Genomic DNA, 27,359 nt, shown 5'->3' with positions numbered 1-27,359 from the left:
GCAATCGCCGTCGGCACAGTTTCACTTCAGTTACCATCAGGATTAGTGATGAACTTAAAACATTGTTATTTAGTGCCTGCGTTGAGCATGAACATTATATCTGGATCTTGTTTATTGCGAGACGGTTACTCTTTTAAGTCAGAGAATAATGGTTGTTCTATTTCTATGAGTAACATCTTTTATGGTCATGCACCCAATGTGAGAGGATTGTTCATATTGAATCTTGATAGCAATACACACATACATAACATTGAGACCAAAAGAGTTAGAGTTAACAATGATAGCGCCATAATTTTGTGGCACTGCCGCTTAGGTCATATTGGTGTAAAGCGCATGAAGAAACTCCATGCTGATGGACTTTTGGAGTCACTTGACTTTGATTCACTTGACACGTGCGAACCATGCCTCATGGGCAAGATGACTAAAACTCCGTTCTCCGGAACAATGGAGCGTCCAAGTGACTTGTTGGAAATCATACATACCGATGTGTGTGGTCCGATGAGCGTGGAGGCATGCGGCGGATATCATTATTTTCTCACCTTCACTGACGATTTGAGTAGATATATTTATGTCTACTTGATGAAGCACAAGTCTGAAACATTTGAAAAGTTCAAGCAATTTCAGAGTGAAGTTGAAAATCATCGTAACAAGAAGATCAAATTCCTACGGTCTGATCGTGGGGGTGAATATCTGAGTTTCGAGTTTGGTGCTCACTTAAGACAATGTGGAATTGTTTCACAGTTAACACCGCCTGGAACACCACAGCGTAATGGTGTGTCCGAACGTCGTAATCGTTCTTTATTAGAGATGGTGCGATCTATGATGTCTCTTACCGATTTTCCGTTATCGTTTTGGGGTTATGCATTAGAAACAGTTGCATTCACTTTAAATAGGGCACCATCAAAATCCGTTGAGACGACACCATACGAACTGTGGTATGGCAAAAGGCCAAAGTTGTCGTTTCTTAAAGTTTGGGGATGTGATGCTTATGTCAAAAAGCTTCAGCCTGAAAAGCTGGAACCCAAAGCGGAAAAGTGCGTCTTCATAGGTTACCCAAAAGAGACAGTTGGGTACACCTTCTATCTCAAATCCGAGGGCAAAGTGTTTGTTGCTAAAAACGGAGCTTTTCTCGAGAAGGAGTTTCTCTCGAGAGAATTGAGTGGGAGGAAGATAGAACTTGACGAGGTTGTCGAACCTCTCATCCCTCTGGATGGTGGCGCAGGACAAGGGGAAACCTCTGTCATTGCGATGCCGGTTGAGGAGGAAGTTAATGATGATGATCATGAGACTCCGGTTCAAGTTTCTGTCGAACCACGCAGGTCGACGAGACCACGTGCTGCTCCAGAGTGGTACGGTAATCCCGTCTTGTCAATCATGTTGTTGGACAATAATGAACCTGCAAATTATGAAGAAGCAATGGTGGGCCCGGATTCCAACAAATGGCTAGAAGCCGTGAAGTCCGAGATAGGATCCATGTATGAGAATAAAGTGTGGACTTTGGAGGTACTGCCTCAGGGCCGCAAGGCTATTCAGAACAAATGGATCTTTAAGAGGAAGACGGACGCTGACGGCAATGTGACCGTTTATAAAGCTCGACTTGTGGCAAAGGGTTTTTCGCAAGTTCAAGGAGTTGACTACTATGAGACATTCTCACCCGTAGCGATGCTTAAGTCCGTCAGAATCATGTTAGCAATAGCTGCATTTTTCGATTATGAAATCTGGCAGATGGATGTCAAAACGGCGTTCCTTAACGGTTTCCTTAAGGAAGAATTGTATATGATGCAACCCGAAGGTTTTGTCGATCCTAAGAATGCTAACAAGGTGTGCAAGCTCCAGTGATCCATTTATGGACTGGCGCAAGCATCTCGGAGTTGGAACAAGCGCTTTGATGAGGTGATCAAAGCATTTGGGTTTATACAAGTGGTTGGAGAATCTTGTATTTACAAGAAAGTGAGTGGGAGCTCTGTGGCGTTTCTAATATTATATGTGGATGACATATTGCTGATGGGAAACAACGTAGAGTTTTTGGAGAGCATAAAGGATTACTTGAATAAAAGTTTCTCTATGAAGGACCTAGGAGAAGCTGCTTACATTCTAGGCATTAAGATCTATAGGGATAGATCAAAACGCCTGATAGGACTTTCACAAAGCACATACCTTGATAAAGTTTTGAAGAGGTTCAAAATGGAACAGTCCAAGAAAGGGTTCTTGCCAGTTTTAAGGAGATGTTTCTCGTGTATGGAGGTGACGAAGAGCTCGCCGTAAAAGGTTACGTCGATGCAAGCTTTGACACAGATCCGGACGACTCTAAGTCGCAAACCGGATACATATTTATTCTTAATGGGGGTGCGGTAAGCTGGTGCGGTTCCAAGCAAAGCGTCGTAGGAGATTCTACATGTGAAACTGAGTACATGGTTGCCTCGGAGGCGGCTAAGGAGGGTGTCTGGATGAAGCAGTTCATGACGGATCTTGGAGTGGTGCCAAGCGCACTGAATCCAATAACCTTGTTCTTTGACAACACGGGTGCCATTGCCTTAGCAAAGGAACCACGGTTTCACAAGAAGACCAGACACATCAAACGACGCTTCAACCTCATCCGCGACTACGTCGAGGGAGAGGACGTAAATATATGCAAAGTGCACACGGATCTAAATGTAGCAGACCCGCTGACTAAACCTCTTCCACGGCCAAAGCATGATCAACACCAGAACTGTATGGGTGTTAGATTTATTACAATGTAATTCGCATGATGATGTGAGGGCTAGATTATTGACTCTAGTGCAAGTGGGAGACTGTTGGAATTATACCATAGAGGCAATAATAAATATACTTATTATTATAATTCCTGTATCAAGATAATCGTTTATTGTCCATGCTATAATTGTATTGAATGAAGACTCATTTACATGTGTGGATACATAAACAAAACACCGTCCCTAGCAAGCCTCTAGTTGGCTAGCCAGTTGATCAAAGATAGTCAGTGTCTTCTGATTATGAACAAGGTGTTGTTGCTTGATAACTGGATCACGTCATTAGGAGAATCACGTGATGGACTAGACCCAAACTAATAGACGTAGCATGTTGATCGTGTCATTTTGTTGCTACTGTTTTCTGCGTGTCAAGTATTTATTCCTATGACCATGAGATCATATAACTCACTGACACCGGAGAATCACGTGTGTGTATCAAACGTCGCAACGTAACTGGGTGACTATAAAGATGCTCTACAGGTATCTCCGAAGGTGTTAGTTGAGTTAGTATGGATCAAGACTGGGATTTGTCACTCCCTGTGACGGAGAGGTATCTCGGGGCCCACTCGGTAATACAACATCACACACAAGCCTTGCAAGCAATGTAGCTTAGTGTAAGTTACGGGATCTTGTATTATGGAACGAGTAAAGAGACTTGCTGTTAACGAGATTGAAATAGGTATGCGGATACTAACGATGGAATCTCGGGCAAGTAACATACCGAAGGACAAAGGGAATGACATACGGGGTTATATGAATCCTTGGCATTGAGGTTCAAACGATAAGATCTTCGTAGAATATGTAGGATCCAATATGGGCATCCAGGTACCGCTATTGGGTATTGACCGAGGAGTCTCTCGGGTCATGTCTACATAGTTCTCGAACCCGTAGGGTCTGCACACTTAAGGTTCGACGTTGTTTTATGCGTATTTGAGTTATATGGTTGGTTACCGAATGTTGTTCGGAGTCCCGGATGAGATCAAGGACGTCACGAGGGTTTCCGGAATGGTCCGGAAACGAAGATTGATATATAGGATGACCTCATTTGATTACCGGAAGGTTTTCGGAGTTACCGGGAATGTACCGGGAATGACGAATGGGTTCCGGGAGTTCACCGGGGGGGCAACCCACCCCGGGGAAGCCCATAGGCCTTGAGGGTGGCGCACCAGCCCTTAGTGGGCTGGTGGGACAGCCCAAAAGGGCCCTATGTGCCTAGGAAAGAAAATCAAAGAGAAAAGAAAAAAAAGAAGAGGTGGGAAGGGAAGGAAGGACTCCCACCCACCAAACCAAGTCCAACTCGGTTTGGGGGGGAGCCTTCCCCCCTTGGCTCGGCCGACCCCCTTGGGGATCCTTGAGCCCCAAGGCAAGGTCCCCTCCCTCCCACCTATATATACGGAGGTTTTAGGGCTGATTTGAGACGACTTTTCCACGGCAGCCCGACCACATACCTCCACGGTTTTTCCTCTAGATCGCGTTTCTGCGGAGCTCGGGCGGAGCCCTGCTGAGACAAGGTCATCACCAACCTCCGGAGCGCCGTCACGCTGCCAGAGAACTCTTCTACCTCTCCGTCTCTCTTACTGGATCAAGAAGGCCGGGATCATCGTCGAGCTGTATGTGTGCTGAACGCGGAGGTGTCGTCCGTTCGGTACTAGATCATGGGACTGATCGCGGGATTGTTCGCGGGGCGGATCGAGGGACGTGAGGACGTTCCACTACATCAACCGTGTTCACTAACGCTTCTGCTGTATGATCTACAAGGGTACGTAGATCACTCATCCCCTCTCGTAGATGGACATCACCATGATAGGTCTTCGTGCGCGTAGGAAAATTTTTGTTTCCCATGCGACGTTCCCCAACACGAACTTGTCATAATCTCAAGGTATTAATGAGGGCTAAACCATCCGGGTTTACCCTATATGCCAAGTCATCGAACTTGGTCATATTTATCATGATTATAACAACACCTTTTTAACACCACACACACACACTCTTGGTTTATGCGGAAACACTGGACGTAGTTTAAGCAGCACCACCCAACTGTCCTTGACCGTGGACACGGCTATTCGAATAGTTTACACTCTGCAGAGGTAGTATGCTGGACCCACGAGAAACGGGAAACTTCCGTGACATCCACGACTCGCGGTATATCTCATATACCCGAGGTAAGTACCCGATCATCATCTTTCCCCTGACGATACTAGACAAAGAGGTCCACTCGATTGGTACCCAGCCCACATGTTGTACGTCTTACGAGTACCGACTCTGGACTGCATCAACCATGCAGGGACCAACGGTGTGCCTGGAACTCATAATAATGGCATAGTCGTCCTACCTGGCACGACCCCATCACGAGAGTGACACCGATCACTCCCGCCACTAGTAATGTGGCTCTTTGCTAGTACCGACCAGAGTAATCAACAAAGCCCCGTCGCATAAAGGGGTATCGTGGTTGTACTGGTAAGGTTGGGACGGTCGACACATCATAAATCTAATCCCATTTCCGAAACCATACTCACACAAAATCACCGGTGCATCACTTCACCAAAAGTGATCACCAACTCATCATCACCCTCGGGCATTAGTGGCACCCGACGGGGTTTTCATGAACTCTTTATTTAACTCATCATCATGCTCATGATAATATGCTCTATCTTTACTTGTCATCATGGTAATCACATGACCGTCACGGGGTAGGGTCAAGCTCAATGCAATGATCTTGTAACTTTACTAATCAACATGACAGTAGCATGATCCTCATGGACCGTAGGGTCAGATCATCATGTTTGTGCTCCGAGGATCCATGTGAATATCATTACTATCATGCAAGTGCTTCGAAGAAGCCTTCGGTACCATCACATCAATGATGAACCGGCACTGTGATCACATGCAACGGGAAAAGTACTTGCTATTCTAGCATGCATCATTTCATATGCTCAAGTCATGGTCAAAGGGCTGCTTGGCTTGCTCACGTAAGTCCTCGGGGTCTTTGAGGTCTTCCGCTCCGTCCCCGAATACTCGTGTACCGTCAACTATCGTCGGAAACAACTATAGTAAGCCACATATCCAGCAGAATAAAAGTGTTCTATAAATAGGAGTTTTATTTTTCTTGGACCTCTCTCGTCATAAGAAAAATACCTGAATCCTTGCCAAGGGGTTTGAATCATCAGGGGTGTCTAGATGGAAGGAAAGGAGGCGTAGGTGACCTTTGAAGAGGTCAACAGAAAACATTCTGTTAAAAAATGAGTGGAGGCACCCATTTAACAGAGAAGGATTTTAGAAACATCTAGAAAGTGGTTTCACTGGATTTGGAGTTGTAATGAATATTCTAGAGATTTCTAATGTGGGATAAATAGCAATAGGGAGCTATTTATTATAAGCAACAGAAATAAGTCACACAAAAATGTTGACCGAGGTTCTAAAAATGGAGAATGATTTTAGAAGGCTCTCGGAGTTTGAATCACTCCATTTGGAGTTGAAATGAAGCCTATGGGATTTTTGAAATGTGGTGTTTAAAATGTCTAAATGGGCATTTAGATATTATTATCACAAGAAAGTATTTTGGAAAAAGTTGCAATGCCCAGATCTGGATAGAACAGGATTTTAGAAACCTGCAGAATTTTGAATCAATAAATTTGGAGTTAGTATGAATTTTGGATGGAATTTATAAGTTGAAGCAAATATGAAAAAGGAAAAGCTTAGCTTTCGGGGGGCTATCCTACGCACTGGCGCTTGGTAGGCCTTCAAGCCAGCCCAGCTGCGCTAGCTGGCCAGCTAAGTGGCCACGTCGAAGGCGCCCTAGCACGAAGTGAGCTTCCCGCGCGGGAAGACGGCACCCCACCAAGGCGCAACCACTTAAGTGTCGTGGCCCCACCTGGCGGCCTAGCCAGCCGGCTGACGAGTGGGGCCCGTGGCCTTCTTCAACCTCCCGCCACAGGAGAGAGCAGGGGAGATATGCAGGAGCCCGAAGGCTCACTGGCTCCCGGTGCTCTGGCCACCCCCGGCGAGGCCTAGCTAGCCAGCAGGTTCGGGCGGACGAGCCGCACCCGCCCAGTGCCCACGCGCTAGCGGGGAGGGGCGGTAGAGATGCCGGCAGGGTGGCCCCGAGGGGAGGCCGACAGCTGCCATGGCCTCGGGCGCGCGACGCCGAAGGGAAGAGGGCGCAGAGGGAGGGACGCGCGGCAGTGGGGAGGTCCACCGGAGAGCCCAGGGCGAGGGGAAACCCCTTGGGTTGGCTAGGCTTGCGCGGGGATCTCTTCGGGAGCTTCGGCCATGCCGGCCATGGAGAAGGGGAGGAGGCTTAGGAGAGGAAGGGGGTTTGAGGGGGTTCACAGGGGAAGAGGAGGAGGACCTGAGGGAACCAGATAGGCTTGGGGGGAGGGGATATGAGAAGGGAAGGCCGAGAGGGCTCGAGAGCTCTCTGGAGCTCTCGATGCATGGATGCCACGCACCACAGAAGGACTTTGGATGCTAGCTAATGGCGGGGAATGGTTTGAACGGTCAAGGGGAGCCTCTGAGACACTGTGGGGCACACTGGCTCGGCTTGGTGTGGTCGGGAGGAGGAATACAAGGCGCAGAGCGCCCATACTGCAGGCCAGGGTGGTGGTCACCACGGCATCTCGTGTCCACAGGATTCAAATGACCAGACAAAGCTGTCTCGGAGGTGGGGCATGCTGTCTAGAAGGGGACTCTGGAGTTTGGAAGCATTTGAGGCTGGTTTGATCTTGCTTTGACTGCTGTTAAGTTTCTAAGAACAAACTTATAGCTGATAAAAGTGGGTCTTAGGTGGGGAGCCTTGAGGAGAATTTATGTCTGGCAGTGTTACCTATGCAGGAACTACAACACTGCCAAGTTTGAGCTCAAGAAATGAAGGGTAGCTTGTACTTGTTGTACAAAGCCACATTTTAGCCAAAAATGAACTTGAAGAGGTGCTTCTCATTTTTCCCACATGAGCAGGCCATCAATTGGTTCTAAATGAAGCCTTGGCATATATTAGATGCTCTGGAAAGAGTTGGGAGTGATAGCTTAAGCAGAAGAATGGGAAGAAGGGTAAAACAGTGCTGCGAAGGGTAAAAATGAGAGAGAGTTACAAAGGGACCTTCTCCAGTAATTGACCAGTGGCCATGGGAATGTTACTCGAGGTGAAATGTAACTATGTGAGGCTGTGGTAGAAAGTTGAGCTCAAGGGTAAAAGTAGAAGAGGCAATAGAAGCCAAATTAGTGAGTGCACACAAGGTGTTTGATCTGTGGTTAGGCCATCAGATGGATTCCAATGGCTGTGAAACTTAACAGGATCAAATAATAGATGAAAATAGGTTTGCACACCAAATTTGGGATTTGCTGGAGAAGTTTTCCAATGTAGACTTGAAAACCCCTAGAAAGGGGCAGAAATGGGTTTCTGCTTAGAACCCTATTCAAATGAATTCCCACAAATCCAATATTTGGTGTAGGGACATTATTTGAGCATTAAGGCATGCACAAAAAGTTTGAGGTCAATTGGACAAACTTTATAATGTAAAGTTTGTCAAAGTCAGAAATCAACAAAGAGGGTTTTGAGGGGTTTAGGACAAGTTCCTCTATTCTCCTTAGTGTACCACTTGGTGTGGATGCCTCATTGGAGTAATGGAACATGTCCACCAAATTTGAGCACAATTGGAGACATGTCACAATATAGAGTTGCTCAAATTTCATTCTGGACAGATAGGGTTTTAGAGTGATTAGGGGAGTCAAATCAACTTGGATTGAAATGAAACTTGGCAAGATCATCAAGAATACCATAGATGACATGCTAGAATTATACTGGAATTTATTGAGATATTCCAAAAGCTTGAAATAGGCAGGAATGGTTTTGGAGGGGTTTGCCCAATATTTTGAACATGACCATGTGTTGAAACTCATAAATATGGACTAAATATATCCACTGAGTTTTGAAGGCAATAAGAATAAATTTCCTTCATAGGAGACCATTTCTGGCCTCGCAGAAGGGCTTCTTAAATAAAATGATAAAATAACTTTTAAAATAATAATATGGTGGTTTTTGAAAGTCATTTTGATAATGGTTTTAAATAAAGCAATTGGTGCAAAAAGAAACTCCCTAATTTGAGGACTTGTAGTACAAACCTCATCTCAGGGTTTTGAAAGTTTAATTCAAAGAAAAGCTTTTTGGTGAAAATAATATTTGGTAAAAATAGATATTTGTTCTAAACACATGGTACGATCATTAGAAAGGAGATCATGGAGTGAGGAGGTGATTAGGAGGATGGCAAGAATTTATGGGGATCAATCACATGCAATTAAACAAACAGGCAAACCATAGTCACTCCAAGCATCACAAGTATTTCACAAAAATTTTAATTGGTCCTAAATTTTCAAATAAGTTAGTTAGTCAGGAAAGCCAAAAAGTGGGGTGTGACACACATGGCGTTGCATCTCTTACAATAAATTAAGACAACTCCTATGGCTCCTGCCGGTTATCATACTCATCGACATGCAAGTCGTGAATCCTATTACAATAACATGACCATCTCATACATCACACATGCAACATCACAACTTTGGCCATATCACATCACATGTCAAACCCTGCAAAAACAAGATAGACGTCCTCTAATTGTTGTTGCAAGTTTTACGTGGCTGATTTGGGTTTCTAGCAAGAACGCCTTATTACCTACATGACAGCCACAACGATGATATGCCAAAGCTATTTGCCCTTCATAAGGACCCTTTTCATCAAATCCAATCCGACTAGAGTGGGAGAGACAAACACCCGCTAGCCACCTTTATGCACGGTGTGCATGTCTGTCGGTGGAACCTGTCTCACGTAAGCGTACGTGTAAGGTCGGTCTGGGCCGCTTCATCCCACAATATCGCCGAAAAAGAATAAGACTAGTAGCGGCAAGTAATTGACAAATCATCGCCCACAACCTTTTGTGTTCTACTCGTGCATAGAATCTACGCATAGAAAACCTGGCTCGGATGCCACTGTTGGGTAACGTAGCATAAATTCAAAATTTTCCTACGCCATATTCAGATCTTCCTATGGAGAGACCAGCAACGAGAGAGGGGAGAGTGCATCTTCATACCTTTGAAGATCTCTAAGCGGAAGCGTTGCTAGAACGCGGTTGATGGAGTCGTACTTGCGGCGATTCAGATCACGGTGTGATTCTGATCTAGTGCCGAACCACGGTACCTCCACGTTCAACACACGTGTAGCCCGGTGACGTCTCCCGTACCTTGACCCAGCAAGGAGGAGGGAGAGGTTGGGGAAGATCTCCGGCATCATGACGGCATGGTGTCGATGGAGAGACGAGGTCTCCCAGCAAGGCTTCGCCAAGCACCGTGGGAGGGGAGGAGGAAGAAGAGCAGGGCTGCGCCGAGAGAGAGATGGAAAATTGTGTCTCCAATGGCCAAAACCCCACTATATATAGGGGGAAGGGAGGGTGGCGCCCCCAATAGGGTTTCCCCACCCCCTTGAGGGGGGCTGCAGCCCTAGATGGGGGGAGGGGTGGCGGCCAGGAGGGGAGGAGAGGGTGGCGCACCCCCTGGTGGTCCTTAGGCCCACCTGCGCTAGGGTTACCCCCTCCCCTCCCCCTCTTAGGCGCCATGGGCTGGGTGTGGCGGCGGACCAGCCCACCCAGGGGCTGGTTCCCTCTCACGCTTGGCCCATGTAGCCTCCTGGGGCTGGTTGCCTCTCCCGGTGGTCCCGCCACTTTGTCAGTGGTGCCCGAAACATTTTCGGCGTCCAAACCCATCCATCCTATATATCAATCTTTACCTCCGGACCATTCCGAAGCTCCTCGTGATATCCGGGATCCCATCCGGGACTCCGAACAACCTTCGATAACCTCGTATAACAATTCCCTATGACCCTAGCGTCATCGAACCTTAAATGTGTAGACCCTACGGGTTCGGGAGGCATGCAAACATGACTGAGACACCTCTCCGGCCAATAACCATCAGCGGGGTCTGGATACCCATGGTGGCTCCCACATGTTCCACGATGATCTCATCGGATGAACCATGATGTCAAGGATTCAATTAATCCCGTATACAATTCTCTTTGTTTGTCGGTATAGAACTTGCCCGAGATTCGATTGTCGGTATCCCATACCTTGTTCAATCTCGTTACCGGTAAGTCTCTTTACTCGTTCCATAGCACATCATCCCGTGACTAACTACTTAGTCACACTGAGCTCATTATCATGATGTTCTACTGAGTGGGCCTAGAGATACCTCTCCGTCACACGGAGTGACAAATCCCGATCTTGATTCTTACCAACCCAATAGGCACTTTCGAAGATACCCGTAGTGTACCTTTATAGTCACCCAGTTACGTTGTGACGTTTGATACACCCAAAGCACTCCTACGGTATCCGGGAGTTGCACAATCTCACGGTCGAAGGAAAAGACACTTGACATTAGAAAAGCTTTAGCATACGAACAACACGATCTAGTGCTATGCTTAGGATTGGGTCTTGTCCATCACATCATTCTCCCAATGATGTGATCCTGTTATCAATGGCATCTAATGTCCATGATCAGGAAACCATGATCATCTATTGATCAACGAGCTAGCCAACTAGAGCCTTGCTAGGGACACATTGTGATCTATTTATTCACACATGTATTATTGTTTCTTGTTAATACAATTATAGCATGAACAATAGACGATTATCATGAACAAGGAAATATGATAATAACCATTTTATTATTGCCTCTAGGGCATATTTCCAACAGTCTCCCACTTGCACTAGAGTCAATAATCTAGTTACATTGTGATGTATAGAACACCCATAGCATTGTGGTGTTGATCATGTTTTGCTCGAGAGAGAGGTTTAGTCAATGGGTCTGCAATATTCAGATTCGTGTGTACTTTACTAATATCTATTACTCCTCTATGGACCTGGTCCTGGATGGAGTTGTAGCGACGTTGGATGTGCTTCGGCTATGGCAATGGCTCCAGTGTTATCACACATGAGTGTCATAGGACCTGGCGCGCTTGGAACCACTCCAAGGTCGGTGATGAACTCCTTCATCCAGATCCCTTCATGAGCCGCTTCCGAAGCAGCTATGTACTCCGCTTCACATGTAGATGCTGCCACGACGTCTTGCTTGCTGCTACACCAGCTCACTGCCCCACCATTCAAAACATACATGTATCCGGTTTGTGACTTAGAGTCATTCGGATCTGTGTCGAAGCTAGCATCAGCGTAACCTGTTGGGTAACGTAGCATAAATTCAAAATTTTCCTACGATATATTCCGATCTTTCTATGGAGAGACCAGCAACGAGAGAGGGGTGAGTGCATCTTCATACCTTTGAAGATTGCTAAGTGCAAGCGTTGCAAGAACACGGTTCATGGAGTCGTACTCGCGGCGATTCAGATCGCGGTGTGATTCCGATATAGTGCCGAACCACGGCACCTCCGCGTTCAACACACGTGCAGCCCGTTGACGTCTCCCGCACCTTGATCCAGCAAGGAGGAGGGAGAGGTTGGGGAAGATCTCCAGCAGCACGACGGCGTGGTGTCGATGGAGAGACGAGGTCTCCCAGCAGGGCTTCGCCAAGCACCGTGGGAGAGGAGGAAGGAGGGGAGCAGGGCTGCGCCGAGGGAGAGGGAAAACTGTGTCCAAAACAGCCCCAAAACCCTCTCTATATATAGGAGGATGGGAGGGGGTGTGCCACCCCTAGGGTTCCCACCCTAGGTGGTGCGGCAGCCCCCCTAGATGGGAGGTGCGGCGGCCAGGGCAGGGAGAGGGGGTGGCGCACCCCTAGGTGGGCCTTAGGCCCACCAGCGCCTAGGTTTTCCCTTCCTTCCCTCTTGGTTGCGCATGGGCTGGGTGTGGGGGGCACACCAGCCCACCTAGGGGCTGGTTCCCTCCCGCACTTGGCCCACGCAGCCCTTCGGGGCTTGTGGCCCCTCTCGGTGGGCCTCCAGAACCCTTCCGGTGGTCCCGGCACTTTGTCGGTGGTGCCCGAAACATTCCTGGCGTCCAAACCCATCCATCCTATATATCAATCTTTACCTCCGGACCATTCCGGAGCTCCTCGTGACATCCGGGATCTCATCCAGGACTCCGAACATCCTTCGGTAACCTCGTATAACAATTCCCTATAACCCTAGCGTCATCGAACCTTAAGTGTGTAGACCCTACGGGTTCGGGAGGCATGCAGACATGACCGAGACACTCTCTGGCCAATAACCATCAGCGGGATCTGGATACCCATGGTGGCTCCCACATGTTCCATGATGATCTCATCGGATAAACCACGATGTCAAGGATTCAATTAATCTCGTATACAATTCCCATTGTTTGTCGGTATAAAACTTGCCCGAGATTCGATCGTCAGTATACCTATACCTTGTTCAATCTCGTTACCGGTAACTCTCTTTACTTGTTCCATAGCACATCATCCTATGACTAACTCCTTAGTCACATTGAGCTCATGATGATGTTCTACCGAGTGGGCCAAGAGATACCTCTCCGTCACACGGAGTGACAAATCCCGATCTCAATTCGTACCAACCCAACAGACACTTTCGGAGGTACCCGTAGTGCACCTTTATAGTCACCCAGTTACGTTGTGACGTTTGATACACCCAAAGCACTCCTACGGTATCCGGGAGTTGCACAATCTCACGATCGAAGGAAAAGACACTTGACATTAGAAAAGCTTTAGCATACAAACAATACGATCTAGTGCTATGCTTAGGATTGGGTCTTGTCCATCACATCATTCTTCCAATGGTGTGATCCCGTTATCAATAACATCTAATGCCCATGATCAGGAAACCATGATCATCTATTGATCAACGAGCTAGCCAACTAGAGGCTTGCTAGGGACACATTGTGATCTATTTATTCACACATGTATTACTATTTCCTGTTAATACAATTATAGCATGAACAATAGACGATTATCATGAACAAGGAAATATGATAATAACCATTTTATTATTGCCTCTAGGGCATATTTCCAACAGTCTCCCACTTGCACTAGAGTCAATAATCTAGTTACATTGTGATGTATCGAACACCCATAGCATTATGGTGTTGATCATGTTTTGCTCGAGGAAGAGGTATAGTCAACGGGTCCGCAACATTTAGATCCGTGTGTACTTTACAAATATCTATTACTCCACTCTGGACATGGTCCTGGATGGAGTTGTAGCGGCGTTTGATGTGCTTGGTCTTCCGGTGAAACCTGCGCTCCTTGGCTATGGCAATGGACCCAGTGTTATCAGAGAAGAGTGTCATTGGACCCGACGCGCTTGGAACCACTCCAAGGTCGGTGATGAGCTCCTTCATCCAAATTCCTTCATGAGCCGCTTATGAAGCAGCTATGTACTCCGCTTCACATGTAGATGCTGCCACAACTTCTTGCTTGTTGCTGCACCAGCTCACTGCCCCATCATTCAAAACATACACGTATCCGGTCTGTGACTTAGAGTCATCCAGATCTGTGTCGAAGCTAGCATCGACGTAACCCTTTACGACGAGCTCTTTGTCACCTCCATAAACGAGAAACATCTCCTTGGTCCTCTTAAGGTACTTAAGGATATTCTTGACCGCTGTCCACTGTTCCATACCGGGATCACTTTGGTACCTCCCTACCAAACTTATGGCAAGGTTTATATCAGGTCTGGTACACAGCATGGCATACATCAGAGAGCCTACGGTTGAAGCGTAGGGGACAGTACTCATCTTCTCTCTATCTGTTGTCGTGGTCGGTGACTGAGTCTTACTCAATCTCATACCTTGCAAAACTGGCAAGAACCCCTTCTTTGAGTTTTCCATATTGAACTTCTTCAATATCTTGTCAAGGTATGTACTTTGCCAAAGACCTATGAGGCGTCTCGATCTATCTTTATAGATCTTGATGCCTAATATGTATGCAGCTTCTCCAAGGTCCTTCATCGAAAAACTCTTGTTCAAATAGGACTTTATGCTCTCCAACATCTCTATATTATTCCACATCAATAATATGTCATCCACATACAGTATGAGGAAAGCTACAGAGTTCCCACTCACTCTCTTGTACAGACAGGCTTCTCCATAAACCTGTATGAACCCAAACGCTTTAATCACCTCATTAAAGCGAATGTTCCAACTCCGAGATGCCTGCACCAGCCCATAGATGGAGCGCTGGAGCTTGCACACTTTGTTAGCACCCTTAGGGTCGACAAAACCTTCTAGTTGCATCATATACAACTCTTCCTCAAGATTCCTGTTAAGGAACGTTGTTTTGACGTCCATTTGCCAAATTTCATAATCATGAAAAGCGGCAATTGCTAACATGATTCGGACTAACTTCAGCTTTGCTACGGGAGAGAAAGTCATCTCGTAGTCAACTCCTTGAATTTGTCGAAAACCCTTTGCGACAAGTCGAGCTTTATAAATGGTCACATTACCGTTTGCATCAGTCTTCTTCTTGAAGATCCATTTATTTTCTATGGATCGTCGTTCATCAGGCAAGTCCACCAAAGTACATACTTTGTTCTCATACATGGATCCTATCTCGGATTTCATAGCCTCAAGCCATTTGTTGGAATCCGGGCCCACCATTGCTACTTCATAGTTCGAAGGTTCACCGTTGTCTAACAACATGATTTCCATCACAGGGTTGCCGTACCACTCTGGTGCGGAGCGTACCCTTGTGGACCTTCGCGGTTCAGTAGCAACTTGATCCGAAGCTTCATGATCATCATCATTAACTTCCTCTTCAGTTGGCGTAGGCGCCACAGGAACAATTTCCCGCGCTGCGCTACTCTCCGGTTCGTGAGGGGGTGTAATTACCTCATCAAGTTCTACTTTCCTCCCACTTACTTCTTTTGAGAGAAACTCTTTTTCTAGAAAGGATCCGTTCTTGGCAACAAAGGTTTTACCTTCGGATCTAAGATAGAAGGTATACCCAATAGTTTCCTTAGGGTATCCTATGAATATGCATTTCTCCGCTTTGGGTTCGAGCTTCTCTGGTCAAAGTTTCTTCACATAAGCATCATAGCCCCAAACTTTAAGAAACGATAGCTTAGGTTTCTTGCCAAACCATAGTTCATACGGTGTCGTCTCAACGGATTTAGACGGTGCCCTATTTAAAGTGAATGCTACAGTTTCTAAAGTGTATCCCCAAAATGATAGCGGCAAGTCGGTAAGAGACATCATAGATCGTACCATATCTAATAAAGTGCGATTACAATGTTCAGACACTCCGTTGCGTTACGATGTGCCAGGCAGCGTCAGTTGTGAAACGATTCCACACTTCCTTAGGTGTGTGCCAAACTCGTGACTCAAATATTCTCCTCCACGATCAGATCGTAGAAACTTAATTTTCCTGTCACGTTGATTCTCAACCTCACTCTGAAATTCCTTGAACTTTTCAAACGTCTCAGATTTGTGCTTCATCAAGTAGATATACCCATACCTACTCAAATCATCGGTGAGAGTGAGAACATAACGGTAGCCACCGTGAGCTTCAACGTTCATTGGACCACACACATCAGTATGTATTATTTCCAATAAGTCGGTCGCTCTCTCCATTATTCTTGAGAATGGAGTCTTAGTCATCTTGCCCATGAGGCACGGTTCGCATGTGTCAAATGATTCAAAGTCAAGAGACTCCAATAGTCCATCAGTATGGAGCTTCTTGTTGCGCTTAACACCGATATGACCAAGGCGGCAGTGCCACAAGTATGTGGGACTATCATTATCAACTTTACATCTTTTGGTACTCACACTATGAATATGTGTAACATCACGATCGAGATTCATCAAGAATAAACCATTCACCAGCGGAGCATGACCATAAAACATATCACTCATATAAATAGAACAACCATTATTCTTTGACTTAAATGAGTAGCCGTCTCGCATTAAGCAAGACCCTGATACAATATTCATGCTCAAAGCTGGTACTAAATAACAATTATTAAGGTTTAAAACTAATCCCGACGGTAGATGTAGAGGAAGTGTGCCGACGGCGATCACATCGACCTTGGAGCCATTCCCGACGCGCATCGTCACCTCGTCCTTGGCCAGTCTCCGCTTATTCCGCAGTTCCTGCTTTGAGTTGCAAATGTGAGCAACAGCACCGGTATCAAATACCCAGGAGCTACTACGAGCGCTGGTAAGGTACACATCAATAACATGTATATCACATATACCTTTAACGTTGTCGGCCTTCTTGTCCGCTAAGTACTTGGGGCAGTTCCGCTTCGAGTGACCTTTTCCCTTACAATAGAAGCACTCACTCTCAGGCTTGGGTCCATTCTTTTTCTTCTTCTCGGCATCTTGCTTACCGGGCGCGGCAACGGCTTTGTCGTCTTTCTTGAAGTTCTTCTTACCCATGCCTTTCTTGAAACTGCTGGTCTTATTGACCATCAACACTTGATGCTCTTTCTTGATTTCTACTTCTGCAGACTTGAGCATCGAGTACAACTCGAGAATGGTCTTTTCCATCCCTTTCATGTTGTAGTCCAGCACAAAACCTTTGTAGCTTGGTGGGAGAGACTAGAGGATTATGTCAATTATAGCGTCATCCGGAAGTTCGACTCCAAGTGAAGTCAGACGACCGTGTAACCCAGACATTTTGAGTATGTGCTTACTGACAGAACTGTTCTCCTCCATCTTACAGCTAAAGAACTTGTCGGAGACTTCATATCTCTCGACACGGGCATGAGCTTGAAAAACTAGTTTCAGCTCTTGGAACATCTCATATGCACCGTGTTGCTCAAAACGCCTTTGGAGCCCCGTTTCCAAACTGTATAACATGCCACACCTAACCAGAGAGTAGTCATCACTCCGAGTTTACCAGATGTTCAAAATGTCCTGGGCTGCTGCAGGAGCAGGAGGGTCACCTAGTGGTGCATCAAGGACATAAGCCTTTTTAGATGCTTCAAGGATGAGCTTCAAGTTGCGGACCCAGTCCGCATAGTTGCTATCATCATCTTTCAGCTTGTTTTTCTCTAGGAATGCGTTGAAATTGAGGTTGACGTTGGCCATCTACAATATTTATAAAGACAACTTTTAGACTAAGTTCATGACAATTAAGTTCATTTAATCAAATTAAGTATGAACTCCCACTTAAATCGACATCCCTCTAGTCATCTAAGTGATACATGATCCATGTTGACTAACCCGTGTCCGATCGTCACGTGAGACGGACTAGTCGTCATGGTGAGCAACCTCATGCTGATCGTATTCAATCTACGACTCATGTTCGACCTTTTGGTCTCTTGTATTCGAGGTCATGTCTGTACATGCTAAGCTCGTCGAGTCAACCTAATTGTTTCGCGTGTGTAAATCTGGCTTACACCCGTTGTATGCGAACGTTAGAATCTATCACACCCGATCATCACATGGTGCTTCGAGACAACGATCCTTCGCAACGGTGCACACTTAGGGGAATACGTTCTCGAAATTTTGAAGAGGGATCATCTTATTATGCTACCGTCATTCTAAGCAATAAGATGAAAAACATGATAAACATCACATGCAATCATATAGTGACATGATATAGCCATTATCATCTTTGCTCTTTCGATCTCCATCTTGAGGCATCGCATGATCATCGTTGTCATCGGCGTGACACCGTGATCTCCATCATCTTGTCTCCGTGAGGTCGTCACGCCAACTACTACTACCACTACTACTATAGATAACCGTTAGCAATGAAGTAAAAGTAGTAAACACATGGCGTTGCATCTCATACAATAAATTAAGACAACTCCTATGGCTCCTGCCGGTTGTCATACTCATCGACATGCAAGTCGTGAATCCTATTACAATAACATGATCATCTCATACATCACACATGCAACATCACAACTTTGGCCATATCACATCACATGTCAAACCCTACAAAAACAAGATAGACGTCCTCTAATTGTTGTTGCAAGTTTTACGTGGCTGATTTGGGTTTCTAGCAAGAACGCCTTATTACCTACGTGACAGCCACAACGATGATATGCCAAAGCTATTTACCCTTCATAAGGACCCTTTTCATCAAATCCAATCAGACTAGAGTGGGAGAGACAAACACCCGCTAGCCACCTTTATGCACGGTGTGCATGTCTGTCGGTGGAACCTGTCTCACGTAAGCGTACGTGTAAGGTCGGTCTGGGCCGCTTCATCCCACAATACCGCTGGAAAAGAATAAGACTAGTAGCGGCAAGTAATTGACAAATCATCGCCCACAACCTTTTGTGTTCTACTCGTGCATAGAATCTACGCATAGAAAACCTGGCTCGGATGCCACTGTTGGGTAACGTAGCATAAATTCAAAAAAATTCTACGCCATATTCAGATCTTCCTATGGAGAGACCAGCAACGAGAGAGGGGTGAGTGCATCTTCATACCTTTGAAGATCTCTAAGCGGAAGCGTTGCAAGAACGCGGTTGATGGAGTCGTACTCGCGGCGATTCAGATCGTGGTGTGATTCCGATCTAGTGCCGAACCACAGCACCTCCGCGTTCAACACACGTGCAGCCCGGTGACGTCTCCCGCACCTTGATCCAGCAAGGAGGAGGGAGAGGTTGGGGACGATCTCCAGCAGCACGACAGCGTGGTGTCGACGGAGAGACGAGGTCTCCCGGCAGGGCTTCGCCAAGCACCGTGGGAGAGGAGGAAGGAGGGGAGCAGGGCTGCGCCGAGGGAGAGGGAAAACTGTGTCCAAAACAGCCCCAAAACCCTCTCTATATATATGAGGATGGGATGGGGGTGTGCCACCCCTAGGGTTCCCACCCTAGGTGGTGCGACAGCCCCCCCCCCACATGGGAGGTGCGGCGGCCAGGGTAGGGAGAGGGGGTGGCGCACCCCTAGGTGGGCCTTAGGCCCACCAGCGCCTAGGTTTTCCCTTCCCTCCCTCTTGGTTGCGCATGGGTTGGGTGTGGGGGGCACACCAGCCCACCTAGGGCTGGTTCCCTCCCGCACTTGGCCCACGCAGCCCTTCGGGGCTTTGTGGCCCCTCCCGGTGAGCCTCCGGAACCCTTCCGGTGGTCCTGGCACTTTGCCGGTGGTGCCCGAAACATTTCCGGCGTCCAAACCCATCCATCCTATATATCAATCTTTACCTCCGGACCATTCCGGAGCTCCTCGTGATGTCCAGGATCTCATCCGGGACTCCGAACATCCTTCGGTAACCTCGTATAACAATTTCCTATAACCCTAGCGTCATCGAACCTTAAGTGTGTAGACCCTACGGGTTTGGGAGGCATGCAGACATGATCGAGACACTCTCCGGCCAATAACCATCAGCGGGATCTGGATACCCATGGTGGCTCCCACATGTTCCACGATGATCTCATCGGATAAACCACGATGTCAAGGATTCAATTAATCACGTATACAATTCCCTTTGTCTGTCGGTATAGAACTTGCCCGAGATTCGATCGTCGGTATACCTATACCTTGTTCAATCTCGTTACCGGTAAGTCTCTTTACTAGTTCCATAGCACGTCATCCTGTTACTAACTCCTTAGTCACATTGAGCTCATGATGATGTTCTACCAAGTGGGCCCAGAGATACCTCTCCGTCACACGGAGTGACAAATCCCAATCTCGATTCGTACCAACCCAACAGACACTTTCGGAGGTACCCGTAGTGCACCTTTATAGTCACCCAGTTACGTTATGACGTTTGATACACCCAAAGCACTCCTACGGTATCCGGAGTTGCACAATCTCACGGTCGAAGGAAAAGACACTTGACATTAGAAAAGCTTTAGCATACGAACAACACGATCTAGTGCTATGCTTAGGATTGAGTCTTGTCCATCACATCATTCTCCTAATGATGTGATCTCGTTATCAATGAAATCTAATGTCCATGATCAGGAAACCATGATCATCTATTGATCAACGAGCTAGTCAACTAGAGGCTTGCTAGGGACACATTGTGATCTATTTATTCACACATGTATTACTTTTCCTGTTAATACAATTATAGCATGAACAATATACGATTATCATGAACAAGCAAATATGATAATAACCATTTTATTATTGCCTCTAGGGCATATTTCCTACAAGGAGGGGCGCGGGGAGGAGGGGTGTGGGGAGGAGGGGAGGGCGAGCTCTGGCCGAGGGCGGCTGTGGTGGGCCGGAGCGGCTCCGGTGGTGGTGGCGGTGGCCCTGGGGTGGGCATGACGCGGGGAGCTCCGGCCGTGGGCGGCGGTGGTGGGCCGGAGCGGCTCAGGTGGTGGTGGCGGCGGCTCTCGGATGGGCAGGGGCGCGCGGGAGAGAATGGGGGCAGGGCTTGTGAGAGAGAGGGGGGCAGGGCCGTTACGAGAGCGGGGGTGGGGGTTGACTGTCGTTAGGGCGGCGCCCCTTTGCCGTCTGCAAAAGCAGGCTGGCAGACGGCAAAGGGGTGGGTGGGTGGGTGGGCTTCGGCCGTTAGGGGTGGCGCCCCCTTTGCCGTGAGCCTCTCCTTTGCCGTCCCCCTTTGGTGTCTTTGTTGTCCGCTGGCCGACGGCAAAGGCAAGGCTGGCGGCAAACATCACCTTTGCCATCAGGCTTCTGTTTGCCGTCAGCTTTGCGCTAGTTGACGGCAAAGAGGATCTTTGCGATGTGTCAGCGGACGGCAAAGACATGGCAGACGACAAATTTTTGGATTCCAGTAGTGTATGTGTGTTTTCACATCTATTTTGATTTTCTATGCTATTGTTAGGTTCTTATGTGTGTTTACTATGTTATTGGTGGGTTTGTAGAAGACAATTGTCGGCTTGAGGTACAAGGAGATGGCCGCTTCCAAGGGCAAAGAATTCTCATTTAAGCATGCTTGGGCAATTCTTCAAACTTTTGACAAGTGGAAGTTGAGGGATCAAGAGACCGCATCCGAGAAGCCGACAATGCTTAGGATGGATGGTAGTGATGAGGAGGAAAGGAACTTGTGCAAGCCCGAGGGAACCAAGAAGGATAAGCTAAGGAAGAAGATGGAAGGAGAGGCGTCAAGCATAAGGGAGAAGATGGAGCATATGATGAAGTCAAGGGAGACATTGACAATGAAGATATTGGAGACAAAGCTTCTTAGCATCGAGAAGAAGAAAGAGGTGAAGCTTGCACAAGTTGACGCAAGGCGTGAAGAAGCCAAGCGCAAGGCCGAAGAAAGAGGGCGCAAGGCCGACTTGGAGAAGAGCATGATCAAGGTCAAAGAAGCAAAGGCATGGAAAGAACTCATGGTGAAAGAGAAGGAACACATGATGATGTCCAAGAAGGACATGGATGAAGACCAATTGATGTGGTGGAAGGACTACAAGGAGGACATCACGGAGAGGAAGAGGATATTCCGTGGTGTGTCCTCTACTCTTCGAGGTGACACTCTGATGAGTGGTAGTGGTGATGGCGGTGTGGAGGACTCCACCACCGGCGCCTATGAAGGTGCTTGATGGACGTGGAAGTGGTCTAGGAGATGGCGTCGAGGTGCAACTTTTTGGTGATGATGTCGATGAGAGGGGGAAGATGATGATTTTGTGATGTAAACTATTAAACCATACATCAATGATTTTCATTTCCTAGTTTGTTTCAAGGTTGATTGTGTTTTTAGTGATAATTGTGATATGTTAAATGATAGTTTTAAGGGTTGAGGTTGCGACAAAAACTAAAACCCTCAAATTCAACCCTTATAACGGTGGTTCAGTCTTTGCCCCTGATTTTCAACTTTTAAAAGTACCAAAAAATGCCAATTCTCAACCCTTAAACTGGTTTGATGGTTTGAGGGTACTACTAGTGATGCTCTAGACTGAATCTCAATGGCGCTCAATCTCTTCAACATTCAGCATACAGTTTCATTCAGTCAAACGGTATATCGCATACAGAGGCAGCCAAAAAGAAGGCAGCAAGCATATACTAAGACTGAATGTCAATGGCGCTCAATCTCTTCAACATTCAGCACAGTTTCATTCAGTCAAACGGTATCTCGCATACAGAGGCAGCCAAAAAGAAGGCAGCAAGCATATACCAAGACTGAATCTCTTCAAATCGCATCCAGTCGACTAAGAGTTACACGGCAAGGATAAATGTTACAACGCAAAAGGTGGTACAAATCAATAAGAAACAGCAATTTGTCCAGCAACATCAACGGCTATGGCTGGCCTTAACGGTGGTACGGCTGCTGCGCCCCGAATGCTGCTCCAGGTCCGCCATACAGCACGCCGCCACGCCGCGCTGCCATGCTCCCCGGCGCATAGTAGGGCTGAGCAGCAGCAGCCGGGTTCACGTACCCAGCACGAGCCGCATAGCCAAAGGAACGGGACACTGGGTTCTGGAATGATGGCCCGTAGCCTGAGCCTGATGCCCTTGCAGACTTTGCAGCAGGGAAGGACTGAGGCCCGGCTGCTCCCCGTGCTCGCTTGTTCTGGAATCTGTTTCCGCTGCCTAGCCTCTTCCGGTCAGCCTTCTCTCTAACCATCCTCGCCACCTTCTTTTTTAAGTGATCGATGTTAAATACGGGTACTAGCTGGCAGGACTCAACGCACCTGATGACAACCTTGCAGGCGTTGCACTCCAAGGACTTAGACTCCTCCTGGAGAGAAAAAACATGATGCCTTTCTTGAGTACCACAAGTTACCAAGGACTGGAAGAAGGGATAGAGAACTGGAAAAAGGATAATGGTATGCTTCATTTTCCATGGGCAAGTAACTAAGGCCTCGAACCTTGAGAATCATGCTCATGAATTTAATGATATTGTTCTCTTTTTGCCTAATTTATATCCTCTCTCTCCAATATGAACACCCATGCTAACTTATCTCTCTCTTACTCCCACGACACTAACACCATGGATAGCAAGGTCGTTTCCATTTATTATTGTCTCTTGGTTTCATGGATTTCTAAATCTACATGCTGAACAAGAAAATTGGCCTTATATTTTTAAACGGATGAAGTCTCAGCTAACCAACAGAAATAAAATTTTGTTTGTAATAGTGCATCCAAACTCGAAACAGGAAACCAAGCAAATAGATAGGGCTAAAAAACAGTGGTCTGGATGGACTACATGGAACAAACTAATCTATGAACTCAAAGATACTCAACATGATTCTACGACTGATGAATCACATAGGCACTACAATTTTGAATCAACTGTTTAAATTTAAGAGGCGTAATTGCTTTTGTGTAAATGATACTACTATAACAAAACTGATGCACGTCACAGATATGACAGAACTGCAGGTTGTTTAAATCAAAGGCATGTCACTAATTTCATTTCGTTCATCAATGACCTTCATGCAGGCATTCAGAGAGAAAAAGACCGATGACCAAATTGAATGATGAATTTAACAAAAATAACTCAAGTTCGGAGAGTGGGATGGAGTCTTACAACAGCAGAACTGGAGCGTCTTCCACTACTCAGCATGGCCTGGGCCTTCTCAGTGGAGTCCTTTATATAAGAGTGAAGAAGAGGTGCAGGAGGAAATCGCTCAAGCAAACATGCCTCATGAGCAATATATATACCCTCGATTACATTTCCTGAAGTAAGCAATTCCTGAACAACATCTGCAAAGTAATAACAGAATAGTTGAGTCATGTCTTCTTTTCTCTGAACTACTAAAAATATAGTAACCACCAGATCCGAATAAAAAACAGAGGCTAATCATGTATAGTTCGAAACTCGACACAGAAACTTCAACAAAACGTTAATCTAGTTAGAAGTAGTTGTGAGTATCAATTCATCAAGCCTTTTAGATGGTTATTTTTTTTAAAAGGCCTTTTAGATGGTTATTAAACAAACTACAAACCCTAAGAAAACAAACAAACAAACAGACTGCAACTTCGAAAGTACGTTGTTCTCACCAATTCACCCAGTTAAAATGCAGTCCGGAGGCACAAAACTGACCAAAAGCAAGAAGCTGCTTAAATTCGTCAAGTTAACAAGGTCCTTCCAAACTTATTCTAAGCCTTCTGATGTTTTTTTGCTCATGAGTAAGCTCAAGTAGAATTTAGTTCCTTAAAATTTATATCCCCTCAGTTCCAAAATATAAGGTGTATTAGTTTTTCAAAAGTCAAACATCTGCATGTTTGACCAAGTTTTTAGGAAAAAATATTAATATCTAGTTATCTACAACACCAAATATGTATCGTTAGATCCATCATGAAACGTATTTTCATATTTTATTGATTTTGTATTGTAGATGGTGATATTTTATTCTATAAACTTGGTCAAACATACATAAATTTGACTTACAAGAAAACTGACACACTTTGAGGGTGCTTGGATCCAAGAGACTAAAACTAGTCTGACTAAAACTAGTCTCTTTAAGAGGCTAAAGTTCCAAGCACCCTTGACTAAAGAGAGGCTAAAACTAGTCTTGAGGCTAAAATCTTTTAGTCAGGGGTACCCCTACTAAAATATGCATTAGTCCTCTCTCTCCTCATTTAACTCCTCATGCAAGTTCTGGATTGGAGGGTTTGGAGGATAATAAATGCTCATTAACTTGGTTTTAGTCTCTTTAGTACTTGGATCCAAGCATGGGTGAGGCTAGCAAGTTTTAGTCTCATTACTTTTAGTCATGGGACTAAAACGTATCCAAGCACCCTCTTTATATTCTGGAACGGAGGGAGTACTATACTCCCTCCATCCCATATTAAGTGCCACTCAAATAGATGTATGTAAACATATTTCAGTGCTGATACATCCATTTGAGCGATACTTAATATGGGACGAAGGTAGTATGTCCTAATCCCTAAATACGGAGTATACCACCAAGAAGAAAGCAACATCACAGCTACTACCTTATAATACAACTCAAGAAGAACGTCATACAAAGAATATTGAGCATGTTTACATGATTATTTAGATGCATAAATCATACTACCAAATCAAACATACAGTGAAAGCAATAAATATTAAGTTGTTGCGTTGAAGTAAGGAAAATGCAGGTTCTAAGGGTATTTCTTTCTCAATCTAGAAAATGCCTTGATTTGCAAAGTAAACTCAGAAGAATGTCCGCAATCCTCATACTCAATGAACTGAAGACCTGTCACTAAATCAGATAACAAAAGTAAGAAATTTAAAAACCATGTCAGTAGGTCATCATCACCTGCGACGGTCTCCTCAAACCCGAGGATATAGGCAAACCTCGCAAGTTCCTTCCTTCGACGGTTAGCAACAAACAGGCTCTTCAAGAACTCTCCATCAAACTTGTCTTTCAATCCAAATGCCGCAACCATCTGCAGGAATAAATGTGCCTCTGCTCGCCACAATGCACCATTCTCCCCTTCCTTGACAACTTCCCCCGTTGCCTTCGACTCTTCCTTAACTTCGCTCTTCCCTGCTTCTTCGGCTATCTTCTCATCAGCAGGAACCACCACCTTTACCTCTTCTCCCTTCTTCTCCTTCAGTGCTTCCATCCCCGCTTCCTCTGGGTCCTCCTGTGTTTCATTGTCTACTTCCTCCGGGTTCTCTTCCTCCTCATCACCTGATGCAGCCACCAGCTCCTCCGGGTCTCCCTCTTCTTCTGCCTCTTCCTCTTCTACCTCTTCTACCTCTTCTTCCTCTTCCTCTTCTTCTTCTTCTTCCTCGTCCTCGTCCTCCTCCTCTTCCTCCTCCTCCTCTTTTGCATCTGCCTGCTTTACTTTCTTATCTGGCACCGCTGCATTATCAACATCGTCAGCTTCTGTCATCTCCAACTCCTCATTGATGGGAGCCGGCGAGTCTCTCTTGATCCCAAACCGCTCAGACCAGTTTTTTGCAACCACAGACGCCCTCTCAACCAACGTATCTCCTATCTCCGGCGGCTTCCGCCCATCTGAACCAAACAACGAGCGCAGCAGCATGCCGAGCACCCAGAACTGGTCTTCACCGGCGCCTTCGCCGGCCTCCAGGAAGTCGCTGAGCACATCGAGGACGAGACGGGGCGGGTCCACGGACGCAGCCACGGTGGGGGCGATCTCCTTACGGACGGCGGTGAGCTCCCTGCGGCGCGCGGCCATAAAGCGCCAGAGCGAGGCAGCGTCCATGCGGCGGCATATCCACCTGAGGGCGCCAGGGATGTCGGCAGGCGGCGGCGCGGCGGATTCTGCCTCGGCCTCGGCGAGGGCGGCCGAGAGCGCGTCGGAGGCCTCGGCGAGGCGCACGGCTACGGAGGCCTCGCGTGTCTCGAGCGCCGCGAGGGATTCGGAGGTGGAGGCGTCGGCGGCGGCCAGGGCCTCGTCCACGGAGGCGGAGCGGGAGGCGACGTCCTGGTCGAGCGAGGCGAAGTGGGCGAGCGTGCGCGACCAGGCGTCGTGGCAGGTGGCTAGCAGTTGCTGCTGGGAATCGAGATGCTCGAGGAGGCGCCGGACCTCGCCGGTGGCGGTGGGATCGTCGGTGGTTGCCATGGCGGCGAGGGCTGGGAAGCGCTGGAGTTGGATTGGGGGCAGTTTCGAGATGGGTTCGTGGCCGTGTGGAGACGGCCAAGGTGGGCTTTGGTTTGGACTGGCATCTGGACCCTAATGGGCTCGACCGTCCTAAATCTGTGGGACTGTTCATAACAACTTGGGCTGCCTAGAGATGTCGGCCTTGACGACTTACCAGGCTGCACACTAAAAAAAAAACTTATATCCCTCCAAAGGATTAAAAAACGTATCCCTAAAAAAAGACAGGCTGCACATTTTCTTAATGTTTGGAACTTAAAAAAAAACG

At 46.8% G+C, this 27,359-nt stretch overlaps 1 protein-coding gene across 1 annotated transcript; it reads right to left on the bottom strand.

Moving 5' to 3' along the window:
* Positions 1–22,619: 22,619 nt before the first annotated feature.
* LOC123442963 (FRIGIDA-like protein 4a) lies at positions 22,620–27,128 on the bottom strand. The gene is made up of 3 exons (XM_045119159.1): positions 25,777–27,128; positions 24,057–24,232; positions 22,620–23,264 (listed from the first exon to the last, which is right to left on the bottom strand). The coding sequence occupies exons 1-3, from the start codon at positions 27,053–27,055 to the stop codon at positions 22,836–22,838; spliced, it is 1,884 nt and encodes a 627-aa protein (XP_044975094.1). The 5' UTR covers positions 27,056–27,128; the 3' UTR covers positions 22,620–22,835.
* Between the last annotated feature and the right edge of the window lie 231 nt (positions 27,129–27,359).

This window comes from Hordeum vulgare, chromosome 3H (assembly GCF_904849725.1).
Source record: "Hordeum vulgare subsp. vulgare chromosome 3H, MorexV3_pseudomolecules_assembly, whole genome shotgun sequence".
NCBI classification, from domain to species: domain Eukaryota; kingdom Viridiplantae; phylum Streptophyta; class Magnoliopsida; order Poales; family Poaceae; genus Hordeum; species Hordeum vulgare.
The sequence above is the reverse complement of the archived record's forward strand: the minus strand, read 5'-3'. Positions and strand labels throughout refer to the sequence as shown.

What these genes read in the sequence shown, in the direction of transcription:
- LOC123442963 (XM_045119159.1), bottom strand. Translation starts at nt 27,055, where the DNA reads ATGGCAACCACCGACGATCCCACCGCCACCGGCGAGGTCCGGCGCCTC. An exon ending in GTTTGAGGAGACCGTCGCAG is followed by an intron (nt 24,233 to 25,776) that starts GTGATGATGACC and finishes ATTACTTTGCAG; the next exon opens with ATGTTGTTCAGGAATTGCTT. An exon ending in GACGCTCCAGTTCTGCTGTT is followed by an intron (nt 23,265 to 24,056) that starts GTAAGACTCCAT and finishes TTTTCTCTCCAG; the next exon opens with GAGGAGTCTAAGTCCTTGGA.